The sequence below is a fragment of the Lethenteron reissneri genome, chromosome 71, assembly GCF_015708825.2.
Source record: "Lethenteron reissneri isolate LAM-NWPU_2019-01 chromosome 71, ASM1570882v1, whole genome shotgun sequence".
Taxonomy (NCBI): Eukaryota; Metazoa; Chordata; class Hyperoartia; order Petromyzontiformes; family Petromyzontidae; genus Lethenteron; species Lethenteron reissneri.
Window position 1 is genome coordinate 68,421 of NC_083849.1, and position 19,190 is coordinate 87,610.

The window sequence follows — 19,190 nt, forward strand, 5'->3', positions numbered from 1 at the left end:
GTTAGTTGGTGTGTTGACCGACTCTCTGTGTTGCATTGCATTACTTTTTTAATTTGTTTGATTAAGTGTCTCTCTTTGTGCAGTCACCAAACCTCCAAGTCTCTCATTGACACAAGGCCGTCATTATAACTTGTTATAATAAGTATAATATTATGTTGAAATATATAATAATTATAATGTTATAATAAGTATAATATGTTATAATTATTTTATTAATATATAATCATTATAATGCTATAATAAGTATAATATGTTATAATAATTATATTAATATTTATTAATTATAATGTTATAATACATATAATATGTCATAATTATAATGTTATAATATGTTATAAGTATAATAATCAAATATGCCTCCCCAATATGTTTCTGTAAAAATATTTGTAAATAATAATTGCGATGCTCTGTTAATAAAGACAACAATTTGCTAAACCTTGGCCACGAAATCTGGACTTGTCTTCATATAACAATGCATAGATTCCTGTTTATAGGATTGCGTTGTACTTTATGAATCCCTAATCTCTGCCATTACATACTATGAAACAAGAAAGGTAAAAAAGAAAAAACAGAGCAATGTATTACAATACACTATTAGACGTTATTGTATCAAATAAAACAAAGTCCATCCCATGTGCTAGTGAACTTAAAAAAATATTTTAGGGAGGAAATGGCAGGAAAATAGTTTTGAAATTTAGATATTTTTCTGGGGGGGGCCACCCCAGACCCGTGGAAGATTTGGTCCCCCCCAATGTTGACTCCATGGCTACGGCCTTGCATTGACGCGCTAGTTTCTCTACCCCCCCCCCCTCCTCTATTTAAGGCCTCAACACAGAGGCGTTGTTTCTCTGTGTGCCTATGTGTGTCTCTCTGTGTGTCTCTGTGTCATCTCTCTCTGTGTGTCTATGTGTGTCTCTCTCTCGGTGTGTCTCTCTGTCATCTCTCTCTGTGTGTCTATGTGTGTGTCTCTCTCTCTGTCATCTCTCTGTGTGTCTGTGTGTGTCTCTGTGTCATCTCTCTCTGTGTGTCTATGTGTGTGTGTCTCTCTCTCTGTGTCTTTCTGTCATCTCTCTCTGTGTGTCTATATGTCTCTCTCTCTGTGTGTCTATATGTGTCTCTCTCTGTGTGTCTTTGTGTCATCTCTCTCTGCTTATGTGTCTGTCTATGTGTCTCCGTGTCTCTCTCTCAAATTGAGCAATCTTTGGAAGAAAGTTATCAACCAGGTAGGGTGTTGACTGTTATGTTAGATGACTCTAAGTTTAATAGGTTTTTTTTTCATTTGTACCTGATGATGATTGCTTGTGTTGCAGTTGAAACGTCGTATGCTATTATATAATGTATTTATTTATTCTACGTGACTTTACCGAAAGAACCAAAGAGTATCTTGCTTAAGTTTTAATTTCCCTTCACCTGGCTCGCTACTTTGTAACTTTGTTTTGTTTTAAATATTCAGTTTTTTCCATTTTTTACCAGGCCACGCTCGCTTGAGCTGCTGTACCGCTCTTGTTTCCAGAAGCGACCTGCCCACAACAACAACAACAAGGTGAGGCTCGTCAACAGCGTGGTGGTGTTCACTCTAGACGCGTGACGGTGTTCACTCTAGACGTGTGGCGGTGTTCACTCTAGACACGTGGTGGTGTTCACTCTAGACGCGTGGCGGTGTTCGCTCTCTACATGTGGAGGGGAAACCCGGGGATCGGGAAGGAAATCCACGCGACCACGGGGAGAGAGAGAGACACGTAAACTACAAATATACAGCAGGCGTCAGGGTCGGGATCGAACCCACGACTTCCTGTATGCCAGGACAGGTAGTTAACATCTCACCACAGAGAGACACGCAGCCTCGGCTGTGTTGGTTGATCCTCAATGAATTACTTGGTGGAGTGAGGAAGCATTAATACTGAGCAGGTGAAGGTGGCCAGGCGTGGGTCTGGACACACCACCACCTGTGAACCGTGCCAGTGCGTGACAGTGGTGGAGCCAGTGGGGGTGGGGTGGCACGTGCCCCCCCAACGATCCGATAGAAATCCGTAATTTCGATAGGATCATTGTGGTTTATTAGTAACTAGCTTCACTACCCGGCTTTGCCCGGGACTTGGATACTTGTCTTGGATTAATTTAATATTCCCTCATATTTCACTGAAAAACCCTGAAAAAGTGATTCTTGTAAGAAAGAAAAGCTGAAAGAAATCAATTTAACTAAATCGGATGTTTTTCACTCAAGGAAATTCAACCTGAACCCACTGCTACGTCAGGTCGATTTTTGCCACTCGGGAAGGGAATGACGTGGCGTTCGCTTAGACATTTCAGACAGCATAAGCTGTGAAAATTTCATGATGCCAGAGCTCAGCGTTGGAGACTTTTTGCTGCTTCACACAAACAAACAGGTGTAAGTTCTGCTTTATATTTAAGATGGCAGTTGTACCCGTTCTTCACACGGATTTGTATTGAAACTCCGAGAAGCCAATGACTTTATCGGCCAGGAGCGAAGCGCCACCTAAAATCTCCCGGCACGCTGTGAACAGCTGTAGAAGTACGGCGCGCGAAGAGCCATGTGGTAGGGGGGTAAGCATTGCAGAGCGCTTAGCTCAGGTGTGTCTCGGGTTGATGCCACATACTTCATGGTCATTCCCCGCCCCCCCCCCCAAAATACAAAAGTCTATTTTTCTTTCCTGAAGGCATCAACACGGTCAGCGAGCGCGATGACGATCACACGCGTCGAATGAAAAGCAAGGGACAAGTCCTTTCTTACTAACAACTCCTTTCTCACTAACAACTCCTTACTTACTAACAACTCCTGTAATTTTTCATTGCTGGAGGGGTTCCCCCCCCCCTACCTGAAAATCCTGGCTCCACCTCTGAGTGTGTGACAGTGTCAAGTTTGTATTTGCAGTAATGTCTATTAACTCTATTGAGCACAGAGGTTTTATCAAAACAGTAGTTTATTTTAGTTTTCCTCTGGAACTCTTTGTAAGAATGGAGTCAGGAAGTGATCACAGCACACACGTGCAGCAGCTGAAGTCGGAACTGCTCATCCCAGCAATCAAGGACATCTGTGCCTGGCTTCACACCTCTAAGTTGCGATTGAACATTAATTTATGCATTTGTGCATGACACAAATAGTATTATTTTCAACACCCTTTGCTATGTCAGCTGAATTTAGCTTTCATAAACATTTATTTAGAAGCCAGACAGCTGAAATTGTGTGCTCTGAGTTTTGGGTTAACGTTCATTTTGAAGATACGAGGGCTTCCAGGCATGTTTATGACCATTTGCCCTCTCATGTGCCATAACAGCCTGTGTGATGAATATGGGACACTTTTTTTAAATATATGAATAACTATAGACGTGTAAGTCACGTGTGACTGTGTATATGCATTCCTCTGTGCCTCGATACTGACGTGTAGATCGTGTGGATATTCTTTTTTTCTGTCTGCAGCTGTCGCTGCCTCTGCAGAAGTGGTCTGATGGAGCAAAGGCAGTCGGTGCGGCTCGGTGCAAAAAGGCATCAATGCGACCGGTGTGCATACAGCACGGATTGTCCTGCACATTTGACACAGCACCAGAGAACTCACACGGGAGAGAAACCCTTCAAGTGCAGTGTGTGTGGGAAGGCGTTTGCACAGTCATCTAATCTTGTAGCACACCAGAGAACACACACGGGAGAGAAACCCTTCAAGTGTAGTGTGTGTGGGAAGGCGTTTGCACAGTCATCTGCTCTTGTAGGACACCAGAGAACACACACGGGAGAAAAACCCTTCAAGTGCAGTGTGTGTGGGAAGACGTTTGCAGAGTCATCTACTCATGTAATACACCAGAGAACACACAGGGGAGAAAAACCCTTCAAGTGCAGTGTCTGTGGGAAAGCGTTTGCACATTCCACGTCTCTTATAACACACCAGAGAACACACACGGGAGAGAAACCCTTCAAGTGCAGTGTGTGTGGGAAGTCGTTTATAAATGCATCTCCTCTTATAGCACACCAGAGAACACACACGGAAGAGAAACCCTTCAAGTGCATTCCGTGCGGGAAGGCGTTTGCTCAGTCAGCACATCTTCAAAGACACCAGAGAACACACAAGCATCAGAAGATCCACCAGGAGCGGAGTGTGAAATCAGCTTGTGAAAGTCAAAGTGCTGCAATGAGCCCATCCCTCATCAAACAAGAACCGGAAGAAAATCCCAGCTTGGACACTTTTAAAGGTATCGAGGTGAAATATGAAGAAGTGATGGTGAAATGTGAAGAAGTGATGGTGAAGAGCGAAGAAGTGAAGGTAAAATGTGAAGATGAAGATTCAACTCCCAAATCGGACCTTCGCATCGATGGAGGCAACATGAAGCAGGAGGAGAATTCTGACTGTGAGGCAGAGCGAGGCAACTCCCAGCAGTTTGTGGAAGTGGAGGTGTGGGTGGACTTCCTCCGAGACAATACAAAGTCAAATGGAGACCCGGTAGATGTGTAATCCAGTGACGAAGCCGCTCCAATAGATGCACCTTTGTCACAGGCCTTTAATGAAAAGAATGTGAAGTTGAACACTCGGTTCCTAGGTTCAACCTGCAGGGTAAGAGCGGCCAGTCGTTGTGGACCTGTGTGTTGGGTAGATCTCTAACCAGGAGCGAGAGCCAATAAGCTCCCAAGCATTCACTATGTTATCATAATTGCATTTATATTGTGCTTGCTTAATTGCCTCGGCAATTAGTAGTTTTGTATCGTTTCTCGTCTCAAACACTCGAAGAGCATCCCCAAGTAGCAGCTGCCCCTGTGTGGCACAAGGTGGTGGCCCTGCACTGGCCTGCATGTGGATAAGAGCCTGTCAGTAGGGGGCGATGGTTGATGTGGCATCTCAGTTGTGGAGTTTGTAGGTAATGTTTAGAATTTGCTCAATTTTGACCCAGACGACAGCATCCAATGGCCTACTCGTTTTGAATGACACAATAGTATGTTGTACATACACTATTAAGCAGACAGTGTTTTTTGTTTATCTTGTTAATACGATGTAACCTGATGCAGCATATTTCAATGCAGTAATTTAACTTCGTAAAAATGATTGTCAATAATTTAGAATGAATACTTGTCCGATTGTGTGCGTACATGTAACATTTTGTCTACAAGGGTCAAACATTGATTAAGTGATGTTAGGACAAAGTGTGTGTTTTTGGAGTAACCTGTACAGATCACTCAGGTGAGACTCATTGTTCTTGTGATACAGGTCAAAGAGTACTTTTGTGGTTTCAGGAAGCATCTCCCTCTGGAGCAACTCATTGTCTTTGAAATAGGAGCACACTCGGATCATTCATCAGTTACAAGGCAAACCACTTAAAAGTTACACATAGAGGAGGTACATTCTCTACAACACGAATTATAATTTTGCATTACGTGTTGACGTAGATTTTGTCTAACTCGGACTAGAAATGCTCCTTGCTGATTAACGTCTGGATGTCCGTAACTATCGGTTGAAACAAGCCCGGCTGCTGTTGAGACGCTGTGCACCAATAAGGGTCCACAGGTGGCTTGCACTGAATAATTGACGCACTCCCAGAAGTCCGTGCTAGTTATAGTTTGTGTAAAACATTCATTTGTTTCGTGGAGAGATTGATAAATGAAAGATGTTGTGTCTGCTGATCTGCTTCATAGCAAGGAGGTAATTCTAAGAGCCTATTTGAAATGCATTTTTGGTATAGATTTGTATTTGGTTACAAGGCAGAGCACATCTAGTAGATACATTCTCCACAACAACACTCATTAGAATTTTGCATGACGTCTTATATGTTGGCGAACTCGGACAAGAAATGGTCCTTGCCGATTAACGTCTGGATGTTGACAACCATGGGGTTGAAGCAAGCCTGATTGCCTGCGGTGCCCCTCACAACCATTCACGGCTTTCGGCCAGGAAAGTCACGAAGAAAATTGCACATGAACGACGCATTCACGCCAACTCCCGATGCTCCATTTTGAAGTTTTAAAATGAAACAACTTTGAATTGTATTATGTTTTAATTAGATAATTGTATTATATCATTTTACATCTGGAAGACTTAATTGAAAACAACATTTCGCGTGAATTATCTTTGTCGTTAACTAGATGGCCTTACCGGGGTTCGGTTTGATGCGGACTTTCACCTGGTTGGGATCGCAGGGTGGAGATAAGGCGACATAGAGCTGGCCGTGCCAGAAGACCGCCGTCTGCAGATCGATTCCAACGCGATTGAACGTCTGTCCCTGCTCCTCCGTCGTTCATGCAGGGGGCGCGTAGGTTTGCAGCGCCCCCTGCATGAAAACTAAGGAAAGTGCAGCGTTCATCACAGATAGATGAGGTGCGCTTATATAAGAGTACTCGCGGAAAGTACCCGGTGTGAAATTTCCCACCTTTTATCGTAATATATAGGATACTAAGGCTAAGCACACCCGAGGATTGCACTTTTGTTGAAATATGAAGTTGCAAATATTTGTCCATTATTGGCCAAAAACAGCATAGGTTAGTATGCCGATTTTCTATATTGGGATGTGAACATTTCATCATAAAATGTTCCACTTTTAATCTAATACATAGCATACTAAGGGTAAATACAATTGATGAATTAACTTTTTGTTGAAAAAGAAAGCTATGAAAATTTGGCTTATTTTGGTTAAAACCGGCATAAGTAAGTATCCCCGATTTTATTTTTGGGGCGTGAAAATTTAATCGTGAAATTCCCCACTTTTAAAGTAATATAGAGCATACTAATGCTTAACAAAATGGAGGAATTCACTTTTTCTTGAAAAATCTAGCTATGAAAATTGAGCCAATTTTGGCCAAGAACGGCATTGGTAAAGTATGCCAATTTGATCTTTTTCAAATTTCATGGTGAAATTTCCCACTTTTAATGTAATATATAGGCTACTCAGGCTCAACACAACCGAGGAATGCACTTTTTGTTTCAAAATACAGCTGTAAAAATTCGTTCAATTTTAGCCAAAAACGGCAGAGGTTAGCATGCTGATTTCCTGTTTGGGACGTGAACATTTCATCGTGAAATTTTCCACTTTTTATTTAATACATAGCATACTAAGGCTAAATACAATGGAGCCAATTAACTTTCGTCTGAAAATAAATCTGAAAGTTGGGCTTATTGAGCCTAAAAACGGCACAGTACGCCGATTAACTTTTCTATATTCGAAAATTTAATTCATGAAATTCCCCACTTTTTACGTAATATATGGGCTACTCAGGCTAAACGCAACCAAGGAATAAACTTTTCGTTGCAAAAAAAGCAAAAAAAAATTGGATCGATTTTGCCAATAAACGGCCTAGGTTCGTATGGCGATTTTCTTTTCATGGACGTGAAAATGTCATCGTGAAATGTCGCCAGCGGCGTGCTGGAGAGCCAAGCCGCGACGTCTACAAAGTGCTGCTCATAGCGAGTAGCAGCACCGGTGGAGGTCGTCACGGCACACACAGAGGGGGTGGGTGGCCAGCACCACGCCCGGCCGCCTTTGTCTCCCCAGTGCTGGCGATGTTGACACACCGCACCGGGGACTCGTTTGAGGCTGAGTCGACACTGCCGCTCCCATTCTGTCAACAAACTTGAACTCTGACCCCGCTCTCTGACGTCACCGCTCAGCGTGACCTCATCGGCATCAAACGCCAGGGGGAGGTGTACCCAGCAAGTGACGTCATGTCACCTGCTGCCGCGTGACGTCGCGAGAGACCAGGAAGTTGCCGCTCCGCCCGTGAACTGCAATCCGAGGTGAGAAATTATCATCGCGGTTGTGGTGGTGGTGGTTGTTGTTTACCGAGGTAGAGCCTCTCTCTCTCGTAGGGATGTCAATTGAGCAGCAGCGAGCATGGAAGCGATGTCCACGTTGGAACTTTACAACGCGGGGCCTTGCCTCCTGCCCTCGCCTGGTCGCGTTCGCTTCAATTCTCTCGCTTAAATTTCGATGTAAAGCTTCTTTCGTGACTGCAGGGATTCATCTTCTTGGTTTTTTCGGTAAAGTCACGTCTGAATGAAACACCCCAGGGTCTTCCCGACAGACCTGGTCTTCACCTGAGGACGGCTGCTTGCGTTGTGGCCGAAACGTCGTGAGAATTGTATTTTATTTTGTTTTATTATTTCCCTTCTACGTGACTTTACCGAAAGAACCAAGAAGATTATCTCGCTTAGTTTTGCAATCTGTGGAAGAAGGTAATCAGCCAGGCGATTCGTTAGTTGTGTGTTGACCGACTCTCTGTGTTGCATAGCATTTCTAAATGTTTGATTAAGTGTCTGTCTCTCTCTGTGTGTGTCCTCGTGTTGTCGCTCTGTTATTTACTACAATCACCAAACCTCAAAATCTCTCATTGACACAAGGCCGTAATTATAATGTTATAATAATTATAATATATATTAATTCTAATGTTATAATAAGTATAATATGTTATAATAATGTTATAATAATTATAATAATCAATGATGCCCCTCCAATATGTTGCTGTAAAAATATTTGTAAATAATAATTGCGATGCTCTGTTAATAAAGACAACAATTTGCTAAACCTTGGCCACGAAATCTGGACTTGTTTTCATATAACAATGCATAGATTCCTGTTTATAGGATTGCGTTGTACTTTATGAATCCCTAATCTCTGCCATTACATACTATAAAACAAGAAAAGGTAAAAAAGAAAAAACAGCAATGTAATACAATACACTATTAGACATTATTGTATCAAATAAAACAAAGTCCATCCCATGTGCTAGTGAACTTTTACAAATATTTTAGGGAGGAAATGGCAGGAAATTAGTTTTCAAATTTAGATATTTTTCTGGGGGGGCCACCCCAGACCCGTGGAAGATTTGGTCCCCCCCAATGTTGACTCCATGGCTAAGGCCTTGCATTGACGTGCTAGTTTCTCTACCCCCCCCCCTCTCTATTTAAGGCCTCAACACAGAGGCGTTGTTTCTCTGTGTGTCTCTGTGTGTGTCTCTGTCTCTCTCTGTGTGTCTGTCATGTCTCTGTGTGTGTCTCTCTGTGTCATCTCTCTCTGTGTGTCTATGTGTGTGTCTCTCTCTGTGTGTCTTTGTGTCATCTCTCTCTGCTTATGTGTCTGTCTATGTGTCTCCGTGTCTCTCTCTCAAATTGAGCAATCTTTGGAAGAACGTTATCAACCAGGTAGGGTGTTGACTGTTATGTTAGCTGACTCTAAGTTTACTAGGTTATTTTTCTCTTTCATTTGCGCCTGATGATGATTGCTTGTGTTGCAGTTGAAACGTCGTATGCTATTATATAATGTATTTATTTATTCTACGTGACTTTACCGAAATAACCAAAGAGTATCTTGCTTAAGTTTTAATTTCCCTTCACCTGGCTCGCTACTTTGTAACTTGTTTTGTTTTAAATATTCAGTTTTTTCCATTTTTTACCAGGCCACGCCCGCTTGAGCTGCTGTACCTCTCTTGTTTCCAGAAGCGACCTGCCCACAACAACAATAACAACAACAAGGTGAGGCTCGTCAACAGCGTGGTGGTGTTCACTCTAGACACGTGGCGGTGTTCACTCTAGACACGTGGTGGTGTTCACTCTAGACGCGTGGTGGTGTTCACTCTGGACGCGTGGCGGTGTTCACTCTCTACATGTGGAGGGGAAACCCGGGGATCGGGAAGGAAATCCACGCGACCACGGGGAGAGAGAGAGAGACACGTAAACTACAAATATACATTTCGATTTAAAGCTTTCGTGACTGCAGGGATTCATCTTCTTGTTTCTTTCGGTAAAGTCACGTAGAAGGGAAGTAATAAAATAATAAAAATAAAACATAATAAAACAATTCTCACGACGTTTCGGCTACAACGCAAGCAGCCGTCTTCAGGTGAAGAATGAGACACTACCAAACTAGGAGCTTATATATAAGCTGCATTGGGGGTTGAAGAGCGCCTTAACAAAAAGAATGTGCATGTGAAGAGGGATTTAGCATATTCATGGAAAATGCGTAGGCGTTGGGCGGGGGGGTGTCAAAGTCATATTATGCCCATGCATTATGCAGGATCAGCAGCAACCAAGGGGGGTGCAGGGATTAGCAGTAACAAAGGAAAGGAATGTTAATGATATGTAGCTGCAGTTACTCAACAACCACGTAGAAAACTAAAGTATAAACTACATAAAAAAAAAACTAAAGTATAAACTGCATCGCACCATCAGTATACTTACTATACTCTATAATAAGCTGAGTTACTAACAGCAAGTAATACATTACAATTTTACCTCGTAAAAATTCTATAATATGCTTCCATCTAAACCTTATTCTCTTACATCACACGAGCATATACCGTACTATATACTGCCATAGATAAACCCAACATTAAATTATATACTGTATTGCTGTAAACCAACCTATATCTTATACATTTAATATCACACTATGTATTATTCTACACACCCTAATGTGTATCGAAATGGTTTATTACGTCCTTCCAATGATTGCTGAGCCAGAATCCATCTTCTCGGTTAAAATTGTCTCTGTGTTTGTATATGTGGATCGCCTCATGAACGAATCTCTCATGATAGCCAGATGGCTTGCAGATAACCTCTGTCTTGGAGAAGTCAATATCATGTGAGCCCACTGAGTTGTAACAGTGATCTGCCACGGCTGAGGTGTTAGTCTCTCTCTGTGTGTCTAACAAGACAGAGGTTATCTGCAAGCCATCTGGCTATCATGAGAGATTCGTTCATGAGGCGATCCACATATACAAACACAGAGACAATTTTAACCGAGAAGATGGATTCTGGCTCAGCAATCATTGGAAGGACGTAATAAACCATTTCGATACACATTAGGGTGTGTAGAATAATACATAGTGTGATATTAAATGTATAAGATATAGGTTGGTTTACAGCAATACAGTATATAATTTAATGTTGGGTTTATCTATGGCAGTATATAGTACGGTATATGCTCGTGTGATGTAAGAGAATAAGGTTTAGATGGAAGCATATTATAGAATTTTTACGAGGTAAAATTGTAATGTATTACTTGCTGTTAGTAACTCAGCTTATTATAGAGTATAGTAAGTATACTGATGGTGCGATGCAGTTTATACTTTAGTTTTTTTTTTTTATGTAGTTTATACTTTAGTTTTCTACGTGGTTGTTGAGTAACTGCAGCTACATATCATTAACATTCCTTTCCTTTGTTACTGCTAATCCCTGCACCCCCCTTGGTTGCTGCTGATCCTGCATAATGCATGGGCATAATATGACTTTGACACCCCCCCGCCCAACGCCTACGCATTTTCCATGAATATGCTAAATCCCTCTTCACATGCACATTCTTTTTGTTAAGGCGCTCTTCAACCCCCAATGCAGCTTATATATAAGCTCCTAGTTTGGTAGTGTCTCATTCTTCACCTGAAGACGGCTGCTTGCGTTGTAGCCGAAACGTCGTGAGAATTGTTTTATTATGTTTTATTTTTATTATTTTATTACTTCCCTTCTACGTGACTTTACCGAAAGAAACAAGAATACAAATATACAGCAGGCGTCAGGGTCGGGATCGAACCCACGACTTCCTGTATGCCAGGACAGGTAGTTAACATCTCACCACAGAGAGACACGCAGCCTCGGCTGTGTTGGTTGATCCTCAATGAATTACTTGGTGGAGTGAGGAAGCATTAATACTGAGCAGGTGAAGGTGGCCAGGCGTGGGTCTGGACATACCACCACCTGTGAGCCGTGCCAGTGTGTGACAGTGGTGGAGCCAGTGGGGGTGGGGTGGCACGTGCCCCCCCAACGATCCGATAGAAATCCGTAATTTCGATAGGATCATTGGGGTTTATTAGTAACTAGCTTCACTACCCGGCTTCGCCTGGGACTTGGATTCTTGTCTTGGATTAATTTAATATTCCCTCATAATTCAATGAAAAACCCTGAAAAAATTGATGCTTGCAAGAAGGAAGCCGAAACACTTCAATTTACCTAAATCGGATGTTTTCACTCAAGGAAATTCAACCTGAACCCACTGCTACGTCAGGTCGATTTTTGCCACTCGGGAAGGGAATGACGTGGCGTTCGCTTAGACATTCCAGACAGCATAAGCTGTGAAAATTTCATGACGCCAGAGCTCAGCGTTGGAGACTTTTTGCTGCTTCACACAAACAAACAGGTGTAAGTTCTGTTTTATATTTAAGATGGCAGTTGTACCCGTTCTTCACACGGATTTGTATTGAAACTCCGAGAAGCCAATGACTTAATCGGCCAGGAGCGAAGCGCCACCTAAAATCTCCCGGCACGCTGTGAACAGCTGTAGAAGTACGGCGCGCGAAGAGCCATGTGGTAGGGGGGTAAGCATTGCAGAGCGCTTAGCTCAGGTGTGATGCGGATTGATGCCACATACGTCATGGTCATTTCCCCCCCCCCCCCTCCCCAAAATACAAAAGTCTATTTTTCTTTCCTGAAGGCATCAACACGGTCAGCGAGCGCGATGACGATCACACGCGTCGAATGAAAAGCAAGGGACAAGTCCTTTCTTACTAACAACTCCTTTCTCACTAACAACTCCTTACTTACTAACAACTCCTGTAATTTTTCATTGCTGGAGGGGTTTCCCCCCCTTACCTGAAAATCCTGGCTCCACCTCTGAGTGTGTGACAGTGTCAAGTTTGTATTTACAGTAAAGTCTATTAACTCTATTGAGCACGGAGGTTATATCAAAACAGTAGTTTATTTTAGTTTTCCTCTGGAACTCTTTGTAAGAATGGAGTCAGGAAGTGATCACAGCACACACGTGCAGCAGCTGAAGTCGGAACTGCTCATCCCAGCAATCAAGGACATCTGTGCCTAGCTTCACACCTCTAAGTTGCGATTGAACATTAATTTATGCATTTGTGCAGAACACAAATAGTATTATTTTCAACACCCTTTGCTTTGTCAGCTAAATTTAGCTTTCATAAACATTTATTTTGAAGCCAAACAGCTGAAATTGTGTGCTCTGAGTTTTGGGTTAACGTTCATTTTGAAGATACGAGGGCTTCCAGGCACGTTTATGACCATTTGCCCTCTCATTGTGTGCCATAACAGCCCGTGTGATGAATTTGGGACACTTTTTTTCTACTATATCATAAATATATGAATAACTATAGACGTGTAAGTCACGTGTGACTGTGTATATTCATTCCTCTGTGCCTCGATACTGACGTGTAGATCGTGTGGATATTCTTCTTTTTCAGTCTGCAGCTGTCGCTGCCTCTGCAGAATTGGTCTCATGGAGGAAAGGCACTCGGCGCAGCTCGGTGCAAAAAGGCATCAATGCGACCGGTGTGCATACAGCACGGATCGTCCTGAACATTTGACACGGCACCAGAGAACTCACACAGGAGAGAAACCCTTCAAGTGCAGTGTGTGTGGGAAGGCGTTTGCACAGTCATCTAATCTTGTAGCACACCAGAGAACACACATGGGAGAGAAACCCTTCAAGTGCAGTGTGTGTGGGAAGGCGTTTGCACAGTCATCTACTCTTGTAAAACACCAGAGAACACACACGGGAGAGAAACCCTTCAAGTGCAGTGTGTGTGGGAAGGCGTTTGCACGTTCATCTGCTCTTGTAGCACACCAGAGAACACATATGGGAGAGAAACCCTTCAAGTGTAGTGTGTGTGGGAAGACGTTTGCACTTTTAGCTCATCTTGTAGCACACCAGAGAACACACACGGGAGAAAAACCCTTCAAGTGCAGTATGTGTGGGAAGGCTTTTGCACAGTCATCTACTCTTGTAAAACACCAGAGAACACACACGGGAGAGAAACCCTTCAAGTGCAGTGTGTGTGGGAAGACGTTTGCACAGTCATCTGCTCTTGTAACACACAAGAGAACACACACGGGAGAGAAACCCTTCAAGTGCAGTGTGTGTGGGAAGGCGTTTGCACGTTCATCTGCTCTTGTAGCACACCAGAGAACACATATGGGAGAGAAACCCTTCAAGTGCAGTGTGTGTGGGAAGACGTTGGCACTTTTAGCTCATCTTGTAGCACACCAGAGAACACACACGGGAGAAAAACCCTTCAAGTGCAGTGTGTGTGGGAAGGCTTTTGCACAGTCATCTACTCTTGTAAAACACCAGAGAACACACACGGGAGAGAAACCCTTCAAGTGCAGTGTGTGTGGGAAGGCGTTTGCACAGTCATCTGCTCTTGTAACACACAAGAGAACACACACGGGAGAGAAACCCTTCAAGTGCAGTGTGTGTGGGAAGGCGTTTGCACGTTCATCTGCTCTTGTAGCACACCAGAGAACACATATGGGAGAGAAACCCTTCAAGTGCAGTGTGTGTGGGAAGACGTTTGCACTTTCAGCTCATCTTGTAGCACACCAGAGAACACACACGGGAGAAAAACCCTTCAAGTGCAGTGTGTGTGGGAAGGCTTTTGCACAGTCATCTACTCTTGTAAAACACCAGAGAACACACACGGTAGAGAAACCCTTCAAGTGCAGTGTGTGTGGGAAGGCGTTTGCACAGTCATCTGCTCTTGTAACACACAATAGAACACACATGGGAGAGAAACCCTTCAAGTGCAGTGTGTGTGGGAAGGCGTTTGCACGTTCATCTGCTCTTGTAGCACACCAGAGAACACACACGGGAGAGAAACCCTTCAAGTGCGGTGTGCGTGGGAAGGCGTTTGCATGGTCACCACATCTTCAAAGACACCAGAGATCACACAAGCAGCAGAAGATCCACCTGGAGTGGAGTGTGAAATCAGCTTGTGAAAGTCAAAGTGCTGCAATGAGCCCATCCCTCATCAAACAAGAACCGGAAGAAAATCCCAGCTTGGACACTTTTACAGGTAACGAGGTGAAATATGAAGAGGTGAAATGTGAAAATGTGATGGTGAAGAAGTGAAGGTAAAATGTGAAGATGAAGATTCAACTCCCAAATGGGATCTTCACATCGATGGAGACAACGTGAAGCAGGAGGAGAATTCTGACTGAGGCAGAGCGAGGCAACTCCCAGCAGTTTGTGGAAGTGGAGGTGTGGGTGGACTTCCTCCGAGACAATACAAAGTCAAATGGAGACCCGGGAGATGCGTAAGCCTTAGACCAGTGGTTCTTAACCTGCGTTCGATCGAACCCCAGGGGTTCGGTGAGTCCGTCTCAGGGGTTCGGCGGAGTTTAAGACACACACCTGACTCATGATTGTGCACCAGTAAAACATGTACCTATGTTTTGAATTTGAAAAAATAATTTTATTTTTCCAATTAAGAAGGGTTCTGTGAATGCGCATATGAAACTGGTGGGGTTCAGTACCTCCAACAAGGTTAAGAACCACTGCCTTAGACGATGCCGCTCCAATAGATGCACCTTTGTCGCAGGCCTTTAATGACAAGAATGTGAAGTTGAACACTCAGTTCCTAGGTTCAACCTGCAGGGTAAGAGCGGCCAGTCTTTGTGGACCTGTGTGTTGGGTAGATCTCTAACCAGGAGCGAGAGCCAATAAGCTCCCAAGCATTCACTGTTAACAATTGCATTTATATTGTGCTTGCTTAATTGCCTCGGCAATTCGTAGTTTTGTATCGTTTCTCGTCTCAAACACTCGAAGAGCATCCCCAAGTGGCAGCTGCCCCTGTGTGGCACAAGGTGGTGGCCCTGCACCGGCCTGCATGTGGACAAGAGCCTGTCAGTAGGGGGCGATGGTTGATGTGGCATCTCAGTTGTGGAGTTTGTAGGTAATGTTTAGAATTTGCTCAATTTTGACCCAGACGCCAGCATGCAATGGCCGACTCGTTTTGAATGGTGCATTAGTATGTTGTACATACACTGTTAAGCAGACGGTGCGTATTTTTTTATTAGCTTCTTGTTAATAGGATGTAACCTGATGCAGTATATTTCAGTGCAGTTATTCAATTTTGTTAATATGCCTGTCACTAATTTAGAATGAATACTTGTCTGATTGCGTGCGTACATGTAACCTTTTGTCTATAAGGGTCAAACATTGAATAAGTCATGTTAGGACAAAGTGTGTGTTTTTCAAGTAACCTGTACAGATCACTCAGGTGAGACTCGTAGTTCTTGTGATACAGGTCAAAGGGTAATAATTGGTTCTTTACCCTTCTATCTGGCAACAATACTGACACCTTTTTACAAGGAGTCATGTTTGCATAGACCGCAATACCTGCAGTCATAATACAAACAAAAGAACATAACTCTGATAATGTGCACTGTCCTTGTAAAAAGGTGTCAGTATTGTTGCCAGATAGAAGGGTAAAGAACCAATTATCATATTTTTACTGGCAAATGAGGTTCCCATAGTGTAGATGCTTGCCCCGAGCTCTCATACTCTGATGGTGCATTGTCCTTGAGTTGTGCGCCTTTTGGCGTCATTTGGTCCAACCCATATGAGACTAGGTTCCAAGGAAAGCTGTCTCGGGTGTGGACCAATCAACTTCAAGGACAGTGCACATTATCAGAGTTATGTTCTTTTGTTTGTATTATGACTGCAGTTATTGCGGTCTATGCAAACATGACTCCTTGTAAAAAGGTGTCAGTATTGTTGCCAGATAGAAGGGTAAAGAACCAATTATCATATTTTTACTGGCAAATGAGGTTCCCATAGTGTAGATGCTTGCCCCGAGCTCTCATACTCTGATGGTGCATTGTCCTTGAGTTGTGCGCCTTTTGGCGTCATTTGGTCCAACCCATATGAGACTAGGCTCCAAAGAAAGCTGTCTCGGGTGTGGACCAATCAACTTCAAGGACAGTGCACATTATCAGAGTTATGTTCTTTTGTTTGTATTATGACTGCAGGTATTGCGGTCTATGCAAACATGACTCCTTGTAAAAAGGTGTCAGTATTGTTGCCAGATAGAAGGGTAAAGAACCAATTATCATATTTTTACTGGCAAATGAGGTTCCCATAGGTCAAAGGGTACTTTTGTGTTTTAGGAAGCATCTCCCTCTGGAGCAACTCATTGTCTTTGAAATAGGGAGCACACTCGGATCATTCATCTGTTACAAGGCATACCACTCAAAAGTTACACGTAGAGGAGATACATTCTCAACAACACGAATTATAATTTTGTATTACGTGTTGACGTAGATTTTGTCGAATTAGGACGAGAAATGGTCCTTGCCGATTAACGTCTGGATGTTGACAACCATGGGTTGAAGCAAGCCTGACCGCCTGCGGTGCCCCTCACAACCATTTACGGCCTTGGGCCAGGAAAGTCACGAAAAAATTGCACGCGAACGACGCATCCACGCAAACTCCCGATGCTCCGTTTTGAAGTTTTAAAATGAAACAACTTTGAATTGTATTATGTTTTGAATTGTGTTTCTTCAATAAAAGCTTATATCATTTTACATCGGGAAGACTTAATTGAAAACGACATTTCGTGTGAATTTTCTCTCGTCGTTAAGTAGGTGGCCTTGCCGGGGATTCGGTTTGATGCGGACTTTCACCTGGTTGGGATCGCGGGATTGAGATGAGGCGACACAGAGCTGGCCGTGCGAGAAGACCGCCGTCTGCAGATCGATTCCAACGTGATCGAACGTCTGTCTCTGCGCCTCCGTCGTTCATGCAGGGGGCGCGTAGGGTTATAGCGCCCCCTGCATGAAAACGACGGAAAGTGCAGCATTCATCACAGATAGATTAAGTTGTGCGCTTATATAAAAGAGCATCGCCAGTGGGTTTTCAAAGTACCTTCGTCTTGCAGAAATCAATTTCGCGTGAGCCCACCGCATTACAACGATGCTCAGCTGTAGCTCACGTGACTTCTGCCGCGACAATGTCTGGATGTTTTCGTCTGAGGACGACCGCTCGTGTTGCGATCGAAACTTTGTCATTTATTTATTATATTACTTTTTTCTACCTACGTGACTTTACTGAAAGAACCAAAGAGTATGAAAGACGTCTTGTCTGCTGATCTTGTTCATGTCCGTGTACATCGATATCCCACATTGCTCACACTACACACCACACACAATGAAATAAATAGAAACTAGAACGACTTCCGGGGATGAGCAAAGATCGAGGAATCTCTTTCAATGGAGCGAGTTCAGTGTGTCGATTCAACATCTCTCTGCCTGTCTATGTCGTCTCTGTGTTCCTCTTGTCTGTGTCTGTTTATCAGCGTCTGTCCAACCGCAGTCAACGACTGTCAGTAGCAGCAGGCGAGCGTTCAACTCCCACGGCTACACGCCACTCAAACTTGCTCCCAACGCACAAAGACAAAGATCCTCGTATAGACTGGACAGAATGTCAGGGCAAGTGCTGTTAGCGAGCACCTAAGACAAAGACCCCCCGTATAGCCTGGACAAAATGTTGGGGCAAGTGCTGTTAGTGAGTACCTAAGACACACAAATACCCCCCGTATAGCCTTAACAGTTTCATTAAATTTAATTGGTATAGCCCTGTGAGCCATTCGGCTCTTGAATCGGGTGCAACCGCAACAAATAAAAAACAAAAACATGAACAATAAAACATCTCAAAGTGACTATGCGCAAACAGAAAAATCCAGGGAAAAACTGCAAAGTCTTCCAGAGAAAAGCACCGTACACCAACGCTGTGCAAAAATCCCAGTGGGATGCAAGTCAAACAACAACAACCACAAGACAACTTAGATTAAAGCCATCATTCTAACTCACCAAAATAAAGTCATAAGCAATGTAACAGTGATCATAGGAACTGTGACCGAAAGTTCACAATAAACGACAAAAACATGAGATGGCGCCGATGATGGCAGCCTCGGCCGGTCGGTGCGCCCTGTTTTGTCTTGTTTTGCTTGATTACCTGTACGCCGGTGAGAGAGGCCTGCTGTTCAGTCACACCTGTGCTGGCGAGAGGGGCCTGCTGCTCAGCACACTCGTGTCGGTGAGAAGATGGCGCTGATGATGGTAGCCTCAGCCAGTCGGTGCGCCCTGTGTGTCTTGTTTTGTCTGGTAATTCAGTGTTCTGCCAAGATTTTCGGAGTTCTCTGACAAGAGACGAACTTCTAAACATCAGGGAAACAACTCCTGTGGACTTATTTCCCACTTTTCTGCTTCCAGCGGCAGAAATAGTGGGCATTCTAGTCACAACCACGCAAGGCTTTACTCAAGCAGCAAAACGCCGCTGAAGGGGTAAACGTTCGGGGGCTCTAGTACGGCTACGCAGACGCGGGATCCGAACAGTGCTTCCGAGCTTTTTCCTCTCCAACGTACGTTCACTATGTAACAAAATGGACGAACTTCAGCTACTGATGGTGAAAA

The 19,190-nt window shown here is 43.6% G+C and overlaps 1 protein-coding gene across 5 annotated transcripts; it reads left to right on the forward strand.

Annotated features, from left to right (window-relative positions):
* Nucleotides 1-426: 426 nt before the first annotated feature.
* On the forward strand, nucleotides 427-17,303 carry LOC133361102 (zinc finger protein OZF-like). Of its 5 annotated transcripts, none has more exons than XM_061579931.1 (4): nucleotides 427-1,543; nucleotides 3,440-4,036; nucleotides 13,281-16,024; nucleotides 16,198-17,303. In XM_061579931.1, exons 2-3 carry the CDS (start codon nucleotides 3,468-3,470, stop codon nucleotides 14,845-14,847), a joined length of 2,136 nt encoding a protein of 711 aa, XP_061435915.1. In that variant the 5' UTR covers nucleotides 427-1,543; nucleotides 3,440-3,467; the 3' UTR covers nucleotides 14,848-16,024; nucleotides 16,198-17,303. The 5 variants fall into 5 exon arrangements, with proteins under 5 accessions (XP_061435915.1, XP_061435912.1, XP_061435911.1 ...); XM_061579928.1 differs by lacking the exons at nucleotides 427-1,543; nucleotides 3,440-4,036 and adding exons at nucleotides 7,526-7,727; nucleotides 9,386-9,461 and having other exon boundaries at nucleotides 13,181-16,032; nucleotides 16,212-17,303; XM_061579927.1 differs by lacking the exons at nucleotides 427-1,543; nucleotides 3,440-4,036 and adding exons at nucleotides 7,526-7,727; nucleotides 9,386-9,461 and having other exon boundaries at nucleotides 13,181-16,024.
* The last annotated feature ends 1,887 nt before the right edge of the window (nucleotides 17,304-19,190 follow it).

Coding starts and splice junctions, on each gene's coding strand:
- LOC133361102 (XM_061579931.1), top strand. CDS start 3,468: ATGGAGCAAAGGCAGTCGGTGCGGCTCGGTGCAAAAAGGCATCAATGC. Junction 4,037..13,280: donor TGCATTCCGTGCGGGAAGGC/GTTTGCTCAGTC, acceptor GTGTGCATACAG/CACGGATCGTCCTGAACATT.